Raw genomic sequence first — 21,643 nt, 5'->3', positions numbered from 1 at the left:
ACAATCTATTAGATTATTAGATTGCAAACAATCTAAATAAAACAATCTATTAGATTATTAGATTGCAAACAATCTAAATAAAACAATCTATTAGATTATTAGATTGCAAACAATCTAAATAAAACAATCTATTAGATTATTAGATTGCAAACAATCTAAATAAAACAATCTATTAGATTATTAGATTGCAAACAATCTAAATAAAACAATCTATTAGATTATTAGATTGCAAACAATCTAAATAATACAATCTATTAGATTATTAGATTGCAAACAATCTAAATAAAATATAATGGAACAATTTTGCAGACTATGTTTTGATTATACATTTTATCATTCAAATATCCCCTTTACAGTAAAGCCCCGATAATTCAAACAGCAACAGCCCCCTCAGTGAGTCTTACTTAGACCTCGTCTAGATGTTCTTTTCGTGTACCGTTCCAAATTCAATTGAATGCAAATGAAGATGTCAACAATTGACAATTTGCATGTTTTTTCGTTTGGAACGGTACATCAAAAAAACGGCGTCTAAACAACTGAACTAGGCCTTAGATAAGTCGGTCTCCACGCCTATTGTTTTTCGTCTCCATTGAAGATTCGCAGGGGTTAACATATTCCCCCGAAGAACCATTGAACGAAAAAAAATTACCCTGACTATCTTTATGTTCACTCAAATATCCTTGACCAGTTCCTTATTTTGCCTACAATAAACATATGTAATTTAACCTCCGCAATATCAGAGGAATATATCTATCAAATAGTCCATGTGTGCTATATAAACTACAACTACAACATCGCGAGACTCGAACCGATCCGAGCCGAATTAAAACCTCTGTCTACATTTCTGTTTTCTTGAATTCTATAATATGCTATCAGTGTTTTGATTCCGATGGTAAGGGGAACTTCTTGATAACTTTCTTCATCATCGTTCTGAAAAAAAAAAAAGAAAGTTAGTGCCCATTTTTTGACAGGTAGGCGTCAAAGCGACAACTTAGCGCAGTGCACCCTGGTATCATGTTACATTTAAGTTTGGAACATGAATAACATAAGATTGAAGTTATATGGGTGAACGGCTTCATTAAACCAGCGCATCTTCTCTTGCTTCTAGATTTCAGACGAGGTGATGCAGTGTTATCAAAGAACTTAAGCAAACATCATTTCTGGAAGACGGAAGCTTTCCTGCCGCGGGCAGGGTTTCATATGACTTCGTGGTAGAACAAATACGTCTTCTTTTTTTGGGTTGGAACAAAAACTATTCAAAGAAGGAAAACGTTAGACTTTCTGTTGCCGTTCGTCGTTCAGAAACGTGTTTGCCTAGTTCCTTATATATGGAAGTGAAAATGGAGTTGTGATGCATGATTCCTAGATGTCTCCAGTGAACTTTTTCTTCGTTCAGAAACGTGTTTGCCTAGCCCCTTATATATGGAAGTGAAGTTGGAGTTGTGATGCATGATTCCTAGATGTCTCCAGTGAACCTTTTTATCCCATACCTAATAGCTTCAAGCTTGTCCTCGATGCTTTCCCACGGATGTCTATCCTCGCTGTACTCTAGGAGTTCTGGGTTCAAAAAAGTCAAGTTATATCTCATTGACAAAAGTTCGCATATCGTGTTAATGGCGTGACAGCCAAAACTTTTTTTTTTCATGTTTTCAACCAATATTGAGAGACAAATTATTAGAAGAAATCTTAAAATAACCACCTGAAAATGAATTCTCGAGCGTTATTTACCAAATTCAATCGCAAATATCGGAACATATTCCCCAAACCAGCCGATGGAAATGGATGCTCTCTAACACTTGGTATTTTGCTAGGATGACGGAATGGCGGCTGGTACAGAGATTCTTCAAACAGACTTACCCTTTGCTAATCGTATCTCGTCGATCCATTCTTCTTCCTTGAAATGCATGAGTCTTAGGTTCTATCATATTAACAAATACATTTAGCACACTCAGTAATTAAAAAAATAGGAATCCAACCGTAATCTGCGCGCGCATACCAACTGGTAAAATCTGCTGTGCTCGAGTCTAGTGATGATGTGCATACGATCTATGTCGTACTGCAGGCGCGCAATCTTCTTTGCCTCGGCGTAGGTAGAACTGAGCTGAGCTATCAGGATGTTGAGTAGGATAACGACGACAGCGGCCATGTAGATCAATACCACGACCGTCGGTAACCACCTGTGGGAACAAGAAGTACAGCCGGCTGAATACACAGTACCTCGGTAGCGTTAATGACTATGTACGCCGTATAGAGTACCACTGTACAACATGTACATCAACTCTACGATCGTGGGTAACCTGGATAAGCCAAGAATACATCCAACTTAGTACACAGCAGCATGGCGAACATGCACAACACCAGTGTACACCATTAACAGGCATCGTTACAATCTAGACAAAACATTGACTAGACCACAGTCCCGGCCCTACTGCACATTAACAAAAAGCTAACTAGATCACAACCCGACAAATTAGGCTGAATTAGCTGGTCACTATCAGGATAAAGATATTTGTATCTCCATAGCCGGTTCTACCATCACATCAAGAGAGCTGACTTTCCCCGATACAATCTCAAGGCACACGGGGGTCCCTCTACAGGAAATGTCAAATGCAATAGTGAAGATAGACTCGGCCGGGTACCACCTCAAACAGCTTATACAGGTACCACCTCAAACAGCTTGTACAACAGACTATAAGGGTGAGGGTATATGGACCATGATTATCCTGGATAAAAGCCTGGATACATCCTGAATGCGAAATGCACACTGGCATGTAAAAATGTCTTTGTAAATACTAGAAATTTGGTTGGCCGAGACACAGAATTCAAGCATAATTTACATTTAAAACAAAGTTTTTCCTAATCTTTTTGTAATATGGCTTATTAGAAGACGCTGAGAAGGGGAACCTTGTTAAAATTAGAAGAGAAAAGAACCTATTGTCCCTGCTCCATTTGATTGGTTCAAAACAGAAAATCGTCAATGAGATATATTAGGGAGCATATTTTCCACATAATTTCCTCAAAATCTTACTATATTCTACATGTTATTACCAGTTTGTTTTGTATAAAAAAATCCTATATGGGGAAAGCTTTTTGCAACAGAACAATGGGACCTTGATTCCTTCTTGCATGAATGATTGCATAAAAACGAGCAGGTCTAGATTCCATCGATCGTGACCCCACTTGACAGCACTAAGGTACTTCCCATCTCACCTGTATTTTGTAAAATCGTCAATTGGTCCCTGTTGTTCAACAAGAGCACGGACACCAGAGAGCAGCACAAGATTATAACCACTGCAAGTGAAGCAAAGTAAGAGACGATGGCATAAAATAACAGGTATTTCAACATATCACACATGGCATTAGAAGTAGATAGGGGGATTTGTGTGGCTAGAAAGCGGTTTGACAAAATGCTCCAGCTACTTTATACCGCGCGTGATTTTCCCGCCATTACTATAGACTTTCGTTATGATTATCCATGCACAGGGTTCTCGTTCGATTATCGGATGACTTACCCAAACACGTTGTGGTTGCCCGTCGCTCTTAGTGACATAAAGAATGTCCCACAAAACGCCAGAAACACGATAAGAAAAACGACACCGAACCTCGTCATGTCTCGATAGATGATCTTTGCTAATGTCTTTGTGTATAGACCTGTTGTTCTGTAGACGACAAAGGGAAGATGGGCCTGTTATTTACCGCTTATATCTTGCGTTCTGACGAGAATTATTAGCTCAAATGCTTTGGGTATAAGGCGCGTATACAGGGTGGGTGGGGAAAAGTGGGCAGGGTGCGCACACCCCCTTTGGCCTGCAAAGGGTAGGTTGTTTGTCATTTAGGGATCATCAAATAGAATTCTTTTATGCATAAAATACCATATGATACCGCACTTTTCCCTTCTGCCTACCATAGGTACGTGCCTGAAGGAAACATTTTAACGAGAAATGTGATCATAAAGCATACGCTAAAACACATAGATGGTTAAATAGCACCCGTCTCCCCCCCTAACCTTCCCCTTCCCCTCCCAAATGAATTTTTTCTCTATATTAACTAAATGATGATTTATTGATAACTAAATGATAACTTAGTGGTGGAGAGCTGCGAGAACTCTTACCTTGTCACGCAAGAAAACTTGAAAATTCTAAGAAAATTGAAAAAGTATCCTACAGCAGCTATGAGCCATTGATGATCATTGTCCGCGAATCTGAATGGGATGACGAGGAGCAACAGGAGCAGCCCAAGCCAGTCGAAATAGTTGTACACATCCCTGAAGTAGCTAAGTCTCTCCCTGGAAGCACGATAATCACAAGTTAATACGAAAGAGTTAAGCCCAAGCTAGCTGCACTTCTTGCCAGCCACACAATCGACATTGGAATAGAGACTTTGTGATAAAATCGCAAAATAACCATCTTAAAGTAAAGTTAAATACTTCTCCCGTGATTCAGAGCGTATGGTTATATGACGTCTTCCCCAGAAGGTTCAATGGCTTTCATGGTAACTTGATACTATGTAAAGAGTATACAAGCAGAAACGGAGCAAGATAAAGATGGTTTCGGTAAACCAAATTTGTGGTATGGCATTATGCAAAGGTAGTTATTTGTACGGGAGGGAGGGGTACTAGGGGTTAGCCAGTCTCTCAGTGGGAGAGGCAGTCACGCCAACCATGGTCATGTGACCTTCACGCCAAACATGGTGATGTCACTATCACGCAAACTATGGTCATGTGACCGTCGCGCCAAACCTGGTGATGTCACTGTCCCGCCAACTATGGTCATATGACCGTCCACCAAACATGGTAATATCACCGTCACGCCAAACATGGTAATACCACAGTCACGCAAAACATAGCAATATCCTCGTCAAGCAAAACACGGCAATATCAACGTCACATGGTAATATCACCATCGCACCGAAAACGGTCATGCCACCGTTACGCCGAATATGGCCATGCCACCGTCACGCCGAACATGGTCATGCCACCGTCACGCCGAACATGGTCATGCCACCGTCACGCCGAACATGGTCATGCCACCGTCACGCCGAACATGGTCATGCCACCGTCACACAAAACATGGTCATGCCACCGTCACGCAAAACATGGTCATGCCACCGTCACGCAAAACATTAGATGACTGAGCCCCAGTCATCTAACGCGATAATCTTTTTTCACTTTTTCCAATGCTTCACACCAGCCAAGGCTTGTTGAAATCACTGTACTTACTTTTCTAGCTGGTTGATTTCATCTATGATATAAGCCACCACCATGACTATGGCGCAGATCTCACATGCTTGTCGGACCCAGTCCCCCGCGCCGTTGTAGCGGTTAGGGTTGTCACGCGTACAGCCGTGGATGAGAGCATACGAGAGGAGCAGCAGAAACGCGGTGTAGAAGCCCGCTTGAGTACTGCGTGACGAGAGGATGGGTTTTACAAGTTGGGGAAAATACAGCAAAAAGTGTTGGCACACAAAGTATTTTTCATATTCCATTGATGTAGGTTTTGCAAGATTGGGAATGACATACAGGAAAAGCTCATTTCTAAACATGACCCATTTAATAAGCGTTCGAGCAGCATAGAGTCCTGCCTCTGCTTTGAGATGGGAGGGATGGATTTAACGAGTTACTGAAGTGTTGGGGCTACTATCAAATTTGTTGTATCAAGATTATTCAAATCAATGTTCTGTGTTTTGTTTTGGGGATTAACAATATCGCAGTAGAAACAATTTGCAAGAAAAAAATAATTGGGCAAATTGAGTGGTTGGACAGAACTATCACCAAACAAGATCTCGGTCATTGTGACTATATTTTACTTTAATTGAATGGATGCTCACCAAAACCACATGTGCGCATAATCCTTCCATTTTTTCTTAATTAGCAATCGAACGACAGGATGCTGTATCGCCTCCTGAGAATCGCAAACAAACATGAGATAAGAAAAAAAAAACTCGCTCAAATGAAAAGAAGCGAAAGGAGTTACACTGTCGTAGATACATATGTGAGAAACCCAAACATAAGATAAAACTTTGTTCAAAGGAAATGAGCTAAGCACGTAATAATAATAATAATAATAATAATAATAATAATAATAATAATAATAATAATAATAATAATAATAATAATAATAATAATAATAATAATAATAATAATAATAATAATAATAATAATAATAATAATGATATGCCAGAAGTCAAATTGTAGTAAAGAGTATGTGATACTAACTGCACGACCAACACACATACGTTATATGGAATACTGACCTATGCTAAATAAAACCAGATAGGGGTGTAGCAGGGAATAATCAGTAAGGGCGTGGCTGTGACCTTGATGTTTTTAATACTTCTGTTGTATTGCCCCCCACCAATCAATTTGAGACGTGCTTACGCTCTCGAGGTTTGGGGATGGAAGAGCCTTATACAGTAGGTTTTGTTATGTTTTTAGGTTTTACCTTATTTCCGCTGTAGGCGATTGAGTACAGCGATGACTTCGTTTTCCAGTTGAAGTGCCGGTTTTTCACCGTGCTCTCTCCCGCCCTAGGAGCTGGGACCGTAGGAAGGCGGCCCCACTCGTCACCGTCAAGAATCTGGTAGTAGAACTGGTAGCTCATCGGCTCATCCGGGACACTGTTCCACGCATGCTCGATGTTCTCTTCGTCCTCACGTGACTCGTAGCTTTCGCGTCGTTCGGGAAGGTAAGGGTAGTGCGGCGTAATCATACAGTCGAGGACCGCAACCACAGTTTTCTAGAAGGGTAAAGGGAAAGGAAGGATAATTAGGGTGTGATGGTACAGAAGGGTAAGGGTAAGGATAATTTTGACTTGCCTCCATTCTCTGTCCTTCCACTAGCTTATTAAAGCTGAAGTTGTCTGGGTTTTCTTGATGATTACACAAGAAGAGGTGACGGACCCTGCAATTAAATGATTTAGTCTCAGCAGCAAACTTTTTGGTCAGTCTGTTTGATGTTTGATTGGGTTGACTTTCTTTTTCAAATCATTCATTTGCGCTTGTGCAATGAATAATGAATTTTTGTTGCGGGGCGAGCATCACTTATAGCACACATGTTACTAACCAATCAGGATTCTTTTGATATTGCAACCCATATTCTACCAATCAAAACAAAGGTATTTTTTTAGTCTCTAGACGGCGAAGGAGAGAACCAGAGTGTTTAGGGTCGCATCGAGGCCACATTCTCTACTCTTGCTATCACTAATACGAACAGGTTCAAAATCCTTACTATTCAATCCTTACTAACCAGCTTATTTTCATTTCAAACTTCATTTTTTTACACATCGAATCTTGTCATTTAGCCTATGCTAAGAAAGGAATAAAAAATATTTCTTAGAGCTATTTTTGTTTTAGCGAAAATAAGAATGACTAAATATTGTTAACCGTGATGCAAAAGGCTTCGTAGAAGTCCGGGACATAGTAGTTAAATAAAATAATCTAAACTGGTTGTTGTCAGCATCAATAGCCATTTTAATATTGAATTACTCCCATGTAGTGGGGTATTAGTAACTCATTTATTTTTCATGCGGATGGCACAGTTTTTTCGCAATTCTTACTGGAGAGATTAATGAATTCAACAAACACATAAAGAAGAAAGAGTTTTTATTGCAAAGGCATCACACGTATACGATGAAAAGTGTCGCATCGTAAGAGAAGTGTTTTAATATCAATCGTACAGCGGCAGCACAAATGAATAAGTTGGCTCGTAGAGCCCTTGGATTCTCATATGAGACAAGGTGGCGCCAAGAGTTTTAATAGACAAACAGACAGTTTAAGTTGGCAAATAGGCAGTCTTAGTTGGCAAATAGACAGTTTTAGTTGGCAAATAGGCAGTTTTAGTTTGGCAAATAGGCAGTTTTATTAGAACATAGGAGATTTCTTTTAGGACTAGTAAACAAACATCGGGTTTCTTTACACTGAGTACTTTCTAGCGCCTCATGTCTTTTGTACAGTATGGTATGTAGTTCCGTAACAGTTATAGTTCCGTATCACTCAGCATTTGTTTTTATATTTTTGACTCGAATATTGTAGATGTTAACAATCCAAAACTACCTCAATAATTTAAAACTATTAACATTTCCTGAGATTCAAATCCAGCTAATTCCATTCAATGGTTTGTTTAAAAAGTATGGTTATTTCAAAGCGGTTTTTATAATTGTTACTGAAATGAGCGGCGTTTACTGCACAGTGAACTGATCCGCGTCACGAAAGTCAGATGAAAACAATACCTCCTTATAAGAAAATGTCCTGATTTTGATACGAATGCTTAGAGTGAAAGAATGTATGTTAATGTGTATGTTTTTTACTGGCTTGATGCGATATTTTCTATTAACATTGCTTTTAGTTTTTCGTGCTTCCCGGAGGTCGTGATTATAGTTCCGTATCACCCTGCGCCATAGTGTGTCCTTGGTTTGACTGCAGAAATGAAGCAGCGAAAAGGATTGATTTGTTTCCCGTTCTCAATGAATCATTTTTAATGACATTTTTTAGAATTAAAATTCCAAAAAATGTCGTATCTTAACGGTTAATTTTTATTATGTGCGCCTTTAATTTCACTCATTCGGCTGAATAGATAATATTTTAAAGACAACCTTTTTGATATTATTTACTCGATAAAACATTGAATAAAAACCGGATGATTTTTTCGAGATATACTTTCATAAAAACTAAGCTTTGAAGTCTAAAAGAGGACAGCTTTCATTCTAAAACAGTGATTGGTATATCAATATGCCAGGACTTAGTCGCATTGTCACCAGTTTACTTCAGGAGGTCCAACGGAAACCTCAACCGTTAAAAGACAAAAGAATCTATTAGAATCCGAGATATTAAACAGGCCATCCGCTCTAAATTATCAATCACATCCTCAAAGAAACTTCCAATAGACACACTGCTTTCAATATTTTGAAATACTTTTTCGCGTTTTCCGTTAAAAATCATCGGATATTGTTAGGTAATCGACCGGAAGTAAACTGGTGACAATGCGGCTTTAATAAACACGAGGTTCCGCTATAAAAGGGAAAGCTCCTCCCACCGGGCTCAAATTTGCAATTTTAAAATTGCTTATCTCTGAGTCTCAGTCGGCTAGAATAAAACTATTTTTGCACAGGTAACAAGACACTTGTGTTAAGAGAATGATAACTTAGTGATTTGCATTCCAATTCTAAATTTTGCGGTATCCATAATCTATCGCATCTGCATAAATTATTCTCGCGCTATGATGAAAATGCTCGTGTTTTAGAGCGCACACAGCTTGGTATAGCATTATTTTACGATAGATAGACACTATTTTAGATGGACAACTCTAGGAATATTTAATTTGGTTTAGAATATGAAATTTGAATTTAGCGCTCAGAGCAATTGTACTGACATGTTTACTCATTGACGGCTGATTGATAATTGGTTATTCTTGAGCCCGGGGATGGGAGGAGCTATCCCTTTTATAGCAGAGCCTCGTGCCAAGATTCACCAGTTAAATCATTAGTTGGCTAACTTAAAAAGGAAAGAATGGGATATGTTATTGCAGCGCAACTACGCATTGGCGGCCGTCGCATACACTTTTTGTCCTAGAAAATAAAAACGGCTTTTTGTTGAGCTCTCGTGCACAAAAATTAGCAAAATAAATCACCCAATTCTTAGATCTCACCTTATCCTCTACATGCTTGCATTTTATTGTTATTTTGTCATTAGTATTCGTGTGGGTCATGGCATTTATTTTCGAAGAATTGTATCAGACCGTTTTATTACTTGCAATATTTATGGATTTATTAGCGACACGCGAGCGAAAGCCCATTGACAATTGTTGGCTGCAAAGTTAAAACCATTTTTATAAATTGGTTAAGGCCAAAAAGGAAGGGATTTGAGATGTTATTCAGTAAATATCCGCTGTTACGGAACTACAACCACTTTGTGTTCAAAGAAAAAAACATATAAATCAATAAAATTTGAAAATGTGTAGTCTTTTCTGAGCATATTATATGCACAAGTAAATCATTTACATTGGACCCTCCACAAAAAAAACCTAAACATTTTAACATGAAGTGATACGGAACTGCTTATGGTAATGTATGTATATCTATAATGGGACATTTTACGAGTATTAAATTCCACCAACCTCGATTACCTCTTACAAAAGGATGCGATCCGCCCACAATTCTCGGATCAAATGACTCAAATGACTAAAAACACCACCCTGCTCGTGTGACAAGATGAGTCCGTGTATTTTGAAAGAAAAAGTTTTTAGATGGATCTAGTGACCTATAACCAGAGCTAAGGATGCGGATTTGACTGATCGGCTGATTCGTGGTCAGTGAATTAATTTAAGACCCTGCATTTCTCGCTAGGCACACCCCTGGACACTGGCAAGTTTTGAGTTCTCTAACTAAATATAAAAGTCGGAACAAAATTTATATCAAAGTAAGCAGCTTGCTTACAGACATATTAGCAAGATGTACACGCAAAAGATTATTTAAAACACCCAAGCAAAATCAATAAAAAACGTCAACCAATATTTGCATGTCAGCTTTTTTTATTTGTTTTTCGGGGGATCAGAGCAAACTTCCAGCCAGTGGTTTGACAACAACATATTCGAGGCCTTAAAACTACGGAAACGAAACAGGGAATTCGACACTTTAAAAAACATCTTAACCGTCAAGTCATTATCGCATATAAATAGAACCCCACTTTGTTGGCGGAAAACGTCACAGCCTTTTGAAAACGGAACGAGTTAAAAACAAAATCACAAACTTGGCATCATGGGGCTTACATATTAGCAAAAAGAAAAAACTACACATCAGAAATTGCCAAATTTTTGACATGGTGACATTTGCCTTTTTATTGCGGTTTATTTGATTTATGGACAAAAAGTGTTTCGAATTAGAATGAGTTTTAGGCATTTAAAACAGCAAACAGCTTAAAACATTATTCCCTGACCAGTCCTCATAATTGCCAGAGGCTTTCAGTTGCAAAATGCTACCATTTCATGATCGATTTCGCAAAAGGGGATTTATTGGCCAATCTCGCGTATATATAATATGATTAGCGTTCGTATAAGAATTGTTTTCCATCAATCATTGGAATTAAAGACAAAGGTGATAAGCCAAGTTTAATTTACATAAAGCATTAGTCCATTTGAGAATTACAAACACTAAAGCGAGCTTATAACATGGCGGAAACTGAATTGCGATAAGAACTCGATCTTTCTAAAACTGTAACGTCATGATCTCTACTCTAAGCAGCTGGAACTACAAGAAACCAATTTAGATTGATTGACTAGGACTATTGTCATTGGAAAAGCGTCCTAGAAAGTCTTCAATCGTTATATTGATTAACGTCAAGAAAAATAAGGTCTAGAAGAAAAGGGAACGAACCTGTATGAAGAACATTGATAACAAAATGTACAGTGGAAATTTAAGTCATTCACATCTTTATTTCCCAACAGATCAGACGGAGTTGTGGTACTTGATCACTCGGGGAATTATCTTTTTTATTTCTTTGGTTGGCAATGGTACAGTCATTTTTCTTATTACTTCACGTCCCAAGCTACAACGGACAACGAATTGGCTTATTCTATCTTTGGCAATTGCTGATATATCCTTAACGATAATAATCACCCCAATAGAGGCGGTATGTACTCTTCATCAACCTTCCAAGTGCGATCTGTGGATTCTATGGCTTTTCTACACCATGGCGATAAATACATCTACATTTAACTTATGCTTGTTGACTGTCGATCGCTACATTGCCGTATCGTATCCTTTGCGGTATCAACGACTCAAACTTCAACTTCGATTAGCGTGTCGCATCGCGCTAACCTGGGCACTAGCGATGATCTCACCTCTGCCATGCTTCATAGCGATTCGCTACGATGCGATGAAAGCGTTTAAGGATCTGGAGTTCGCCTATCTAGTACTTTGTGAGTGCGTTCCTTCCATTACGTTGTTACTCATCTATATTCAAATGGTACGTGTCGTCACTAGGAGAAAACGAGACATGAAGCAACAGCGAAAAGCCATCCAATTCAATTACTCTTCCTCGAGTGTGCAAAACATTTCCAAACAAAGCAGTCTACATATTGTAGGCGCCCTTGTGTTTATTTTCGACTTGTGCTTTCTTGTATCGGTGTATGAGGGCATATCGCATTACGTGCTGGCAGAGCCAGCACACAAGTACGTAGTAAGCGCTGCAAGGGTCTTATATCACGTAAACGCGGCCGCTAATGGGCCTGTGTACGCCGTGATGAAAGGGGACTTCAGACAAGAACTGAGGCGTCTCGTACGAGGTAGCCCGTCTAGAGAAATCGAGGAGATGGAAATGAGAAACATTTCGCGAGACAATACATGAAGTGAATTAGTGGGGGCGTCGTTGTTGGTTCAAGGGAAGTGCGAAAAGATGGCAATCTTCCTGCAAAACCCCCGAGGGGTACTCAGCCCCTGTGTGGTTATAAGGGTGCCCCACCGTGTCTGTAATCCGGGTCTTAGGACAATAATATCTGCAAGAACATACCCTGTTTAGGACAACAACCTCAATTTTCATAACCTTGAAAAAATTGTGACAACGAAAGCAAAATAATAAAATCAGAACAATGTTCAAAACAGAAAGGCTTAAAATATCTTTGAAATATATACCCTGCCTAGGAAGAAGAAGGTTGAAAGCCCTACTCTATCCAGCGGCATGCCCTTGTATAGTAAATATAGGGGAACCCCCCTCCAACTTTTTGTTCTTGGAAGTTATTGTCGCAGTCCTTCCTCTACTGTGGAATTTTTTTCGTTTTCCAGTGCCGTAGCAGGCCTCGAATTATTGCCTTGTTTTCACGGCAAAACTTTGTTTCCTAAAGGCAAAACGTTTCTTGTTCACAGCAGAACTTTATTTTTTTACGGCAAAACTTGTTTTATTCAAGGTAAAACTTAATTACTCACGGCAAATCTTTATTTCTTCACGGCGACATTTTATTCTATAAAAGTTCTATTACTTGAACCGTCTACAGGTGTAGGCCTATACTTCGTGCCAATCCCATGTACCCAGATCGTTGATATTTGCCCAGTGAAGGAACTGCTCCTATGTACCGAGATCGTTGGATATTTGCCAAGTGAGGGTACTGCTCCCATGTACCCAGATCGTTGATATTTGCCCAGTGAAGGAACTGCTCTTATGTACCGAGATCGTTGATATTTGGCAAGTGAAGGTACTGCTCCCATGTACCCAGATCGTTGGATATTTGCCAAGTGAAGGTACTGCTCCAATGTACCCAGATCGTTGGATATTTGCCAAGTGAAGGTACTGCTCCCATGTACCCAGATCGTTGATATTTGCCAAGTGAAGGTACTGCTCCCATGTACCCAGATCGTTGATATTTGCCAAGTGAAGGTACTGCTCCCATGTACCCAGATCGTTGATATTTGCCAAGTGATGGTACTGCTCCCATGTACCCAGATCGTTGGATATTTGCCAAGTGAAGGTACTGCTCCCATGTACCCAGATCGTTGGATATTTGCCAAGTGAAGGTACTGCTCCCATGTACCCAGATCGTTGGATATTTGCCAAGTGAAGGTACTGCTCCCATGTACCCAGATCGTTGGATATTTGCCAAGTGAAGGTACTGTTCCCATGTACCTAGATCGTTGATATTTGCCAAGTGAAGGTACTGCTCCCATGTACCCAGATCGTTGGATATTTGCCAAGTGAAAGTACTGCTCCCATGTACCCAGATCGTTGATATTTGCCCAGTGAAGGAACTGCTCCTATGTACCGAGATCGTTGATATTTGGCAAGTGAAGGTACTGCTCCCACGTACCCAGATCGTTGGATATTTGCCAAGTGAAGGTACTGCTCCAATGTACCCAGATCGTTGATATTTGCCCAGTAAAGGAACTGCTCCTATGTACCCAGATCGTTGATATTTGCCAAGTGAAGGTACAGCTCCCATGTACCCAGATCTTTGATATTTGCCCAGTGAAGGTACTGCTCCCATGTACCCAGATCGTTGGATATTTGCCAAGTGAAGGTACTGCTCCCATGTACCCAGATCTAGATGAAATTATTCATATCAATGTTGTTATTCAAATCAGTTTAGAAGTTTGAGTAAAGGGATAAATCAATAAACGTTTTTTTAAGATTGGGAGAACTTGCAAGCTCTAAGTATTCCGGCAGATAAAATCGCACCTTTTCGCCCTGATCCTTTTTAAACAATATAAACCTACTTGAAAAAAAAAATTGTTGTTCGCGCAAATGGAAAATTAGAATTCGATGGCTCATTCACATAAATGTTGTTATTCTAATCAATTTAGAAGTTGGAAGAGATAATTAATTTTTGTAATTGAACATCTCCAGTTCTATTACAAACTGTTAGCATAATCATAGTGAAAGATCATAGTGAAAGATCTGGTTTTCAGTTGAAGCAGTTGATATAGTTCTATAATCTGCACTTTCTATTTACTCGCCACAGGTGTAGGCCTGTCAGATGTCTTGTGTAATTAGCATTTAGATTTTATTCTTATTAATCTTATACTTTCCTATTTTCATTTGTGTATAATATGTTTCCGTTGGTTTCTAATTGGTATGGTGGCGAGTTCAATTTCCTGTGATTGGATTAATGTTTCTATATGTACCTTATCTGTAACAAAGCGGTAGCATGCTGCCCTGTCTTTACTCATCTAGACCCCCCACCCAAAGTTTTATGCTTACTTGTTATACTTCACGCCAATAGGGAAATTATCACTGCACCTAATTTAATTAGTTACGTTGTGGCAGTTTGCTGCTCACGGATCCTGAGCCATCAGAAATAATTATAAAGTCATGTTTTTTATCTCTGAAAATTTCAAGTCTCAAGCATTGTTTTCTTAAAAATCAAATGAGATGCTTGCCAGGTGATAAAGAAATAGAGTCGCTAAAGACGCCAACGTCTCAGACTTTTTTTCAGTCCTTTTTCAGAGAGACTAAAATACGTTAAATAAACGTTTCATTGTTATCTTAGTATACGCCACAGGCCAAGACGCCCCACAGTCTCCACACATCATATTTGTTAGCTCAAATCTTTTTTTTTTAATAAAATAATAAAATTATAAGCGGCAGGGAATCCCTCATCCTGGTTTTTTAGAACACAGACGTATACTAAACAGAGAATACTCGAAGGATACAGAAAATCCGGAAAAAGTGATTACGAGAAGGGCAGGTGCTTTGCTGTTACCAGAGATGGAAGCAGCAGGGATATAAAAGCTCGCTGAAAATGCTAGTCTACAACTTTTCGTGTTACCATTTAACCAAATGGGTTCAAGAAGGCCAGATAACACAAGGAGAGTGTGTCATTGTCGCTGTGCTAAACGGGATCACAATCTTTCCCGCCATCGTCCTGAATGCCTTAGTCCTCGTCTCAATATGGCGAACACCAGCGCTTCACACACCCTCCATGGTTCTCTTGGGTAGCCTTGCTCTGTCAGATTTCGGCGTTGGAATCCTTGCCCAGCCACTAATAGTTGTCTCGGCTGCTATGGAACTCAAGGCTAGCGAGTGGCCGAAGATGTACTGCGACATTGCCACCGTTTATTGCTTCTTTTCATCACATTTTTGCGGCGTTTCTCTTCTTAGCATTACTGCGGTAGTAGTTGATAGGTTCATGGCTTTGCACCTTCATCTTAGATACAGAGCTATTATCACGGCCAAGAAAGTCTCAATTGTGTGTTGCGGGATCTGGTTAGCTGCAGTAGAGTTTGGACTATCGTTTATTTTATATGGAATACAGAAATATAACATTACCCTCTGCTGTGTTACGGGGATATGTGCAGTTGTCATCATCGTTAGCTATTTTAGCATCTATAAAATAATAAGAAAACATCGGAACCAAATCCAAGTAGTTGGCCCAGTCAACACATCTTGTGAAGAAGACTCCTCCATTTTCAATGTCACCTCAAGCTTAAAGTACCGAAAGTCCATACGAAATTCCTTGTACATATATTTCGCATTCGTCTTGTGTTACATTCCTTGTTTTTTAGCATTTGCCTACTATGATATAACAGGAGACAATAATCGATCCGCGACATTTGTGAAAATTTCAGTTACAATAGTCTTTATGAACTCTGGTATTAACCCTGTTATCTACTGCTGGAAGATGAAAGAGCTTCGATGTGCAGTTCGAAAGACTCTGCCCTTTTCCAAAGAACAATAAAACTAAGATTCGCCGGGGAACACTTGAAATCTGTAACATAAGTATTCATTAAGGAAATCGCCTTCTCCCTTAATTATTGAAATAAAGCATGAGCAGTTAGGACAGATAAATGTACATAATAAAACCACGAAAATCTCTATAAATGTGGTACTTGGAGAACCCGGTCAGTCAAATAAGGTTGCGAAATCTGAGCTGCAAGGTCTACCTATTCTGGCAGATAAAGCCACACCCTTTTGCCCTGATCCTCCTACACAATATAAACCTACTTGAAAAAATAATGTTCTCGCAAATGGAAAATCTGGAAATGGAAAATCAAATGGATTCGTTACCTCCTTTCCCTTCTCGTTAATCAATTTACGTTATAAAAATGTTTAAAGTTATTCTTATTTTTTAAACAACCAAAGACAATTATTTTTACTCCTGTACTTTCACGTAATTTGCACAAAATTTAAGTGCTTTTGGAAAGAGAAACATTTTACAAGAAAAGACATGAAGTAAATAAGCGTGGTCGTGATCACTTAGAGGAGGGGGAGTGCAATGAATTTATATGCGGAAATATGGCGACGTTCCTGCAAAACCCCTTAAGACGACACAGTTTTTTTCACGGCGGAAGTGGGATTAGTGTCAAGTTTCCTAACGAGGATCGGCGCGGTTTCGGAAGCCAGACCAGACCTTGAGAATTCGGATGTATAAGGATCTGGAGCATTTTTTTCTCGACTCTTACGTTACCTTTCTGTTATATACACTCCATATAATTTTTTGCTCTTTCCCAAAACCTCCCTCGTAGTCGAAACGTTTTGCGACTAAGATCGATTGAAAATTATTCGCAAGATAATGCGCTCCCTTGAAGGCAGGGATCTAAAGGCGGAGTCCTTCAGCCGAATTTTTTTTTGCGTTATCTCTCTAAAAAATGGTACTGGATCTCCTTTGCCCTGGTGATTCAACATCAAAGTTCTGCGGTGAAGAAAAATTTTTTGGCGTGCCCGTGGGCCACCGTATCCATCTGTCTTGTTTCTATTTAAAACCGGGTTTCTGGAGGTGTGCGCCCATTGGCGTGCCCGGAATATCGAAGACTCTTTAAAACCCTATTAAGAACCACCAATTCCCTCGTCTACAAGAGATGACTTCTTGGTAATAAGAAGGAGGATTTGCCTCTGTGCAAATTGGCGGCGGCGGTGGTGGTGGTGGTGGTGGTGGCGGCGGCGGTGGTGGTGGTGGTGGTGGTGGTGGTGGTGGTGGCGGTGGTGGTGGTGGTGGTGGTGGCGGCGGTGGTGGTGGTGGTGGCGGTGGTGGTGGTGGCAGTGGTGGTGGTGGTGGTGGTGGCAGTAGTGGTGGTTGTGGTGGTGGTGGTGATGGCGGTGGTGGTGGTGGTGGTGGTGGCGGCGGCGGTGGTGGTGGTGGTGGTGGTGGTGATGATGATGATGATGATGATGACAGAGTTTATTCATCGCCATTGTAGTTAACATAAGTAAACTAGATTACAGCGAGGGTCAGAACAATTAAATTACAATTTACATACATGACAATAGATAACAATAACATGATAATTTAGTAAATTCAGGGGTCAATGCATACTAGTTAAATACACAATGGGTCGATAATAAGTAGAAAACAATGTGTCTTGTCCGGGGAATATGTACCAAATTCAAGACTTATAAAGAATAACTTTTAATAATCTGTGTTCTAAGTATTATTATTACGTATTAATATTAATACTAAGTATTACATTCTCTCACCTTTCATGCTTCATCTGTTTAACAAGGAAAGCTGCTGTTCCATCGTGTTCCTTCATCAAGGCAAGCTCTACTGGTAGGTACCGTCTGTGCTCATTATGCGGCCTGGTAGTGATATATAACTGCCCGGGATACTTATTTAGTATGGTCTTACACACACTGCTGTACCCCAGGGCTGCGGCCAGGTGGAGTAGGGTCTTGTGGGCGGGGTCCTCTTTGTCTCTGAAGTATTTGTAATCAACTCCTGACTCATTTTCAAGAAGTATTGCAGTAAATCTGTTGATCTGTAAAAAGCACATGTTTATTTTCTAAAACTATTAGGAAATTAGGGGTGTGTTTGCATCACCCAGTTTTCTCAATGTCTCTGTGTCGTCCCCCTGCAATCATTTCAAGGCCTATCATGGCCCAACAAGGACAACGTAAGAGGATCTGAACTTGACACAAGTATGGAGTTATCAAGGGAAACAATAGCCATTGGATACCTAGAATATCTCCTTTATCTTCTCATCTTTCATCGCATTTTAAAATGATAACCTCAAAAATAATGTGTGCCAACTCTTTGTTTTATCTCCTAAAATACTGAAAATGACCTTTACTTTACTAATATGATATAAGGAAAAGATATTTACAATGGTATAGGCATGGTATAGGCGGTAATGACTACTTCAGAAATCTGTGTTATGACACAACATATGAGGAATCTGCTATCATGACTATTGATTCAAGCTCAGTTATTCCCGAAGTCAGTGAGCGACAGGTTTGAAAGACACTCGAGGGATAAAAAAGAAATGAGATTACAATGACTTGTTATCCTAAAAAGTGCAAAGAACTTCCAATGCATAATAAAGGTTTAGTTGATGAATTGACAATGGTGCACAATATTCTACAATGTGGAGAGCTCAAAATGTTGGGCATTATATTCCAACATAATTATAATTTCATGAGCCATTTGCACGAGAAGCTCGTTAAAGCAAATAAGTGTTTGCATGTTGTGAGGACCCTCCGGTAAGAGGGATACAACCATCAAGAGGTTGAATATATCTTTCAGACCATAGTAACAGTATGCCAAATTTTGAATATGCCTTAGTTATTGGTTTACGGGGCGTCTCCAGCTGCCCTTAATGAAGTACAAGGTTTCTTAAATAGATGTTATCAACGAAAATATACATCCAAGAAACTTGATATCAAGGAGTTATTAGAAAGATCAGATCCTCAAACTTTGAGAAAAGCTAATTATACCAATAGCTCGCCAATAAAATATATAATGGCAAAATTCGAACCTATTAGGTATTCGTTAAGGAAAGTATCCTTTTATCACCCTAAAGTAAATACAGAGCAATTTAGGACATCCTATATAAATAGATTTCACTACACATAGTGGTGTAAATATTACATGCATATAAGATAAAGTATTGAGCTTTTCTAATTACTTTTATTATGATTGTAACTTTAGATATGTATTTTTATCTTAAGATTACATAAAGAAATAAGACATATTATAGTCAGTATAAAAGGGGAGAGAGGGAAGGGGGTGAAAGAAGGTAGAGGAGTGTGGTGGAAGTCTTATCAATCTTGATGGCTATGTCAAATGTTCAATGTCCTCTATTTTCTATGTCCTTATTGCAAATGCTTTATTATTGACTTTTCTTCTTGCCCGGTTTTGGGTTGCAAACCAGCACAACCATAATAACATCAACAAAATATGAATTATATTACGGTTACGAATAAAGCCAGAATGATTTTTTTTTCAGAAAGGGTTTATTTTAATTTGAAGATTTTATTTTTTTCTTTGTCCTCTGATCTGACAAGCACATTCATTTCTGTTTTCATTTTGGCTTGAATTTGCCATTCAAAAGGTCATATAATCTCTTAGCGCAAGTCCCCTATTGTAACATACCAACAAGCACCTCCTACTCACCTGGTGTTCCAGTGCTGCCAGTAGACTCGGGCTGTCTCTATACTTTCTCTTTGTGGGCCATCTCTTCAGTAGCACTAAAAGGGGGATTTCAGACAGCTTATTACCACTGCTCTCATACTTCTCGACCAGCTGTTCAACACGCACTTCATCCATAGCCCTGCTCCATGACATTTCACTTTCATTATACTTATCACGCACCTACAAGTAACCATGACAACAAAATTAGGACACATTTTGTCATTATACTTATCACGCACCTTCAAGTAACAATAGTCACGGAATCAGGACACATGTTACAGTCATTATATCTATCCTGTACCTAGTTACCATGACATTAAATGAATTTAACATTTCAATTACAGAAGAATTAACATTATGATTAATTGACTGTAACCATAAACTAAAATTACAAGACTGAATAACCATCAATACTAAAGCATAATGCCAATCTAAATCATCATGCGGTGCCTAGCATCCGGGCAGGCTGGATTTAGGCAGGGGGCTGGATGTGGGAGGGGGGGGGGGGAGGGAGTGCCCCAAAATATTAATGTAATGACTAGCAGTAGCATTGCTATGCCCTCCAAATTTCTTAACATCTCTGTATCATGGTCCTCCAGTTTTTCAAGGCCTACTATGGGTTATAGGTTTACTCGTTTACTCCTAAGAATCAATCAAAGCAAACAAGCTTGTAAGGAAATTATAATTTCACAAAGTAATGAAATTACTACGCATACCCTTTGTATCCTTAGCAAACCATGAAAAATTAATTAAAACCAAAGTCAAAACTTTTCATAATTAAGTATACTTGTTGTATATTTTGTTTTGTATATACTTGTTGTAATCAATGGATTATACAGACAACAATAAGAATTAGAACAATAACAATAAGACAGCTGGTTAAAAATAAAATAAGTAATTAATTGAGAATTTATAAGATATGTACACCTGACAAAATAGAATGTTTTGATTATCAAGTTTTTCACATTCTGGAAAATCTGTTTTTTTTTTTCAGTGTACATCATATTACATCATCCCACAGTACCTATAAAGTAGGCAGTATAATCTGTGTCGGATGCTTCTTTTAAACACACTCACACTCTCAGTTATTAAGCTGTTATAACGAGCGTCTCAGTAGGTGGTAAACAAACTTATAACACAAGCAGCAGTAAACTTGCGATAACTCCTTAATACGATACAGAGCGTGCTGTGCAATGAACCATAAAATCCAATATCTCATAAATCTGTGCTGACACGGAGGTTGGTTAGAAATTCGCCCATACTAATACCGTGGAAAGACGAGCTGTATTCTATTAGTTATGTCTATATCTATCTTCTTTATTAAGAAAAGCATTAAATGACCAACAACTTTGAAGACTGTCTTTGGCTGCCTCTAAAAACCCAAATAAAGACCCCTAAGATTCCCTATCAATCAATGCATTCCTAGTTCACGTACCTTTCTCCAAAACACTTCGTCGAAATCCTCATCTAGCGTGTCTCTCTCCTCCGATCGTCCTCCATGACTGCTATCGCTTCGTCTTGAGCTCCGATCTGACATCTCTAGCGCGAAGTACGCTTTTCTGGGGTACTTGTTGCTGTCGTTCTTTGGGCCAGGGGTAGCCATTCATTTGATGTGCAGATAGGCTTAGCACTACAAACGAGGGTTCACACTAGCTCGTTAAAAACTATTTGGTCAATTTGCTCAGAGTTGAGTACATTGTTTTGGTTTTGGTCTCACACGAAACCCAAATTTCCTGAAACATCTGACAGCTAGACCCGTCTAGTTTGCTGTTTTGTGTTTACTCATTAGATCCCCAGAAGGCCTGGCGTCGACATAATTGA

At 39.2% G+C, this 21,643-nt stretch overlaps 3 protein-coding genes across 3 annotated transcripts; 2 read left to right on the top strand and 1 right to left on the bottom strand.

Moving 5' to 3' along the window:
• Positions 1–315: 315 nt before the first annotated feature.
• Positions 316–21,632, bottom strand: LOC5507682. The gene is made up of 14 exons (XM_048726123.1): positions 21,258–21,632; positions 19,805–20,002; positions 17,890–18,170; positions 6,814–6,898; positions 6,441–6,734; positions 5,827–5,900; positions 5,219–5,401; positions 4,112–4,285; positions 3,513–3,659; positions 3,211–3,291; positions 1,997–2,177; positions 1,858–1,918; positions 1,491–1,557; positions 316–930 (listed from the first exon to the last, which is right to left on the bottom strand). Exons 1-14 carry the CDS (start codon positions 21,423–21,425, stop codon positions 873–875), a joined length of 2,052 nt encoding a protein of 683 aa, XP_048582080.1. The 5' UTR covers positions 21,426–21,632; the 3' UTR covers positions 316–872.
• Positions 10,823–14,194, top strand: LOC5507693 (adenosine receptor A2b). Its single transcript, XM_048726142.1, has one exon. The coding sequence runs from the start codon at positions 11,368–11,370 to the stop codon at positions 12,334–12,336; it is 969 nt and encodes a 322-aa protein (XP_048582099.1). The 5' UTR covers positions 10,823–11,367; the 3' UTR covers positions 12,337–14,194.
• Positions 14,323–16,292, top strand: LOC5507692 (histamine H2 receptor). Its single transcript, XM_032376411.2, has one exon. It carries the CDS (start codon positions 15,218–15,220, stop codon positions 16,151–16,153), a length of 936 nt encoding a protein of 311 aa, XP_032232302.2. The 5' UTR covers positions 14,323–15,217; the 3' UTR covers positions 16,154–16,292.
• Positions 21,633–21,643: the final 11 nt, after the last annotated feature.

The sequence above is a fragment of the Nematostella vectensis genome, chromosome 1 (genome assembly GCF_932526225.1).
Source record: "Nematostella vectensis chromosome 1, jaNemVect1.1, whole genome shotgun sequence".
Lineage (NCBI taxonomy): Eukaryota > Metazoa > Cnidaria > Anthozoa > Actiniaria > Edwardsiidae > Nematostella > Nematostella vectensis.
The sequence above is the reverse complement of the archived record's forward strand: the minus strand, read 5'-3'. Positions and strand labels throughout refer to the sequence as shown.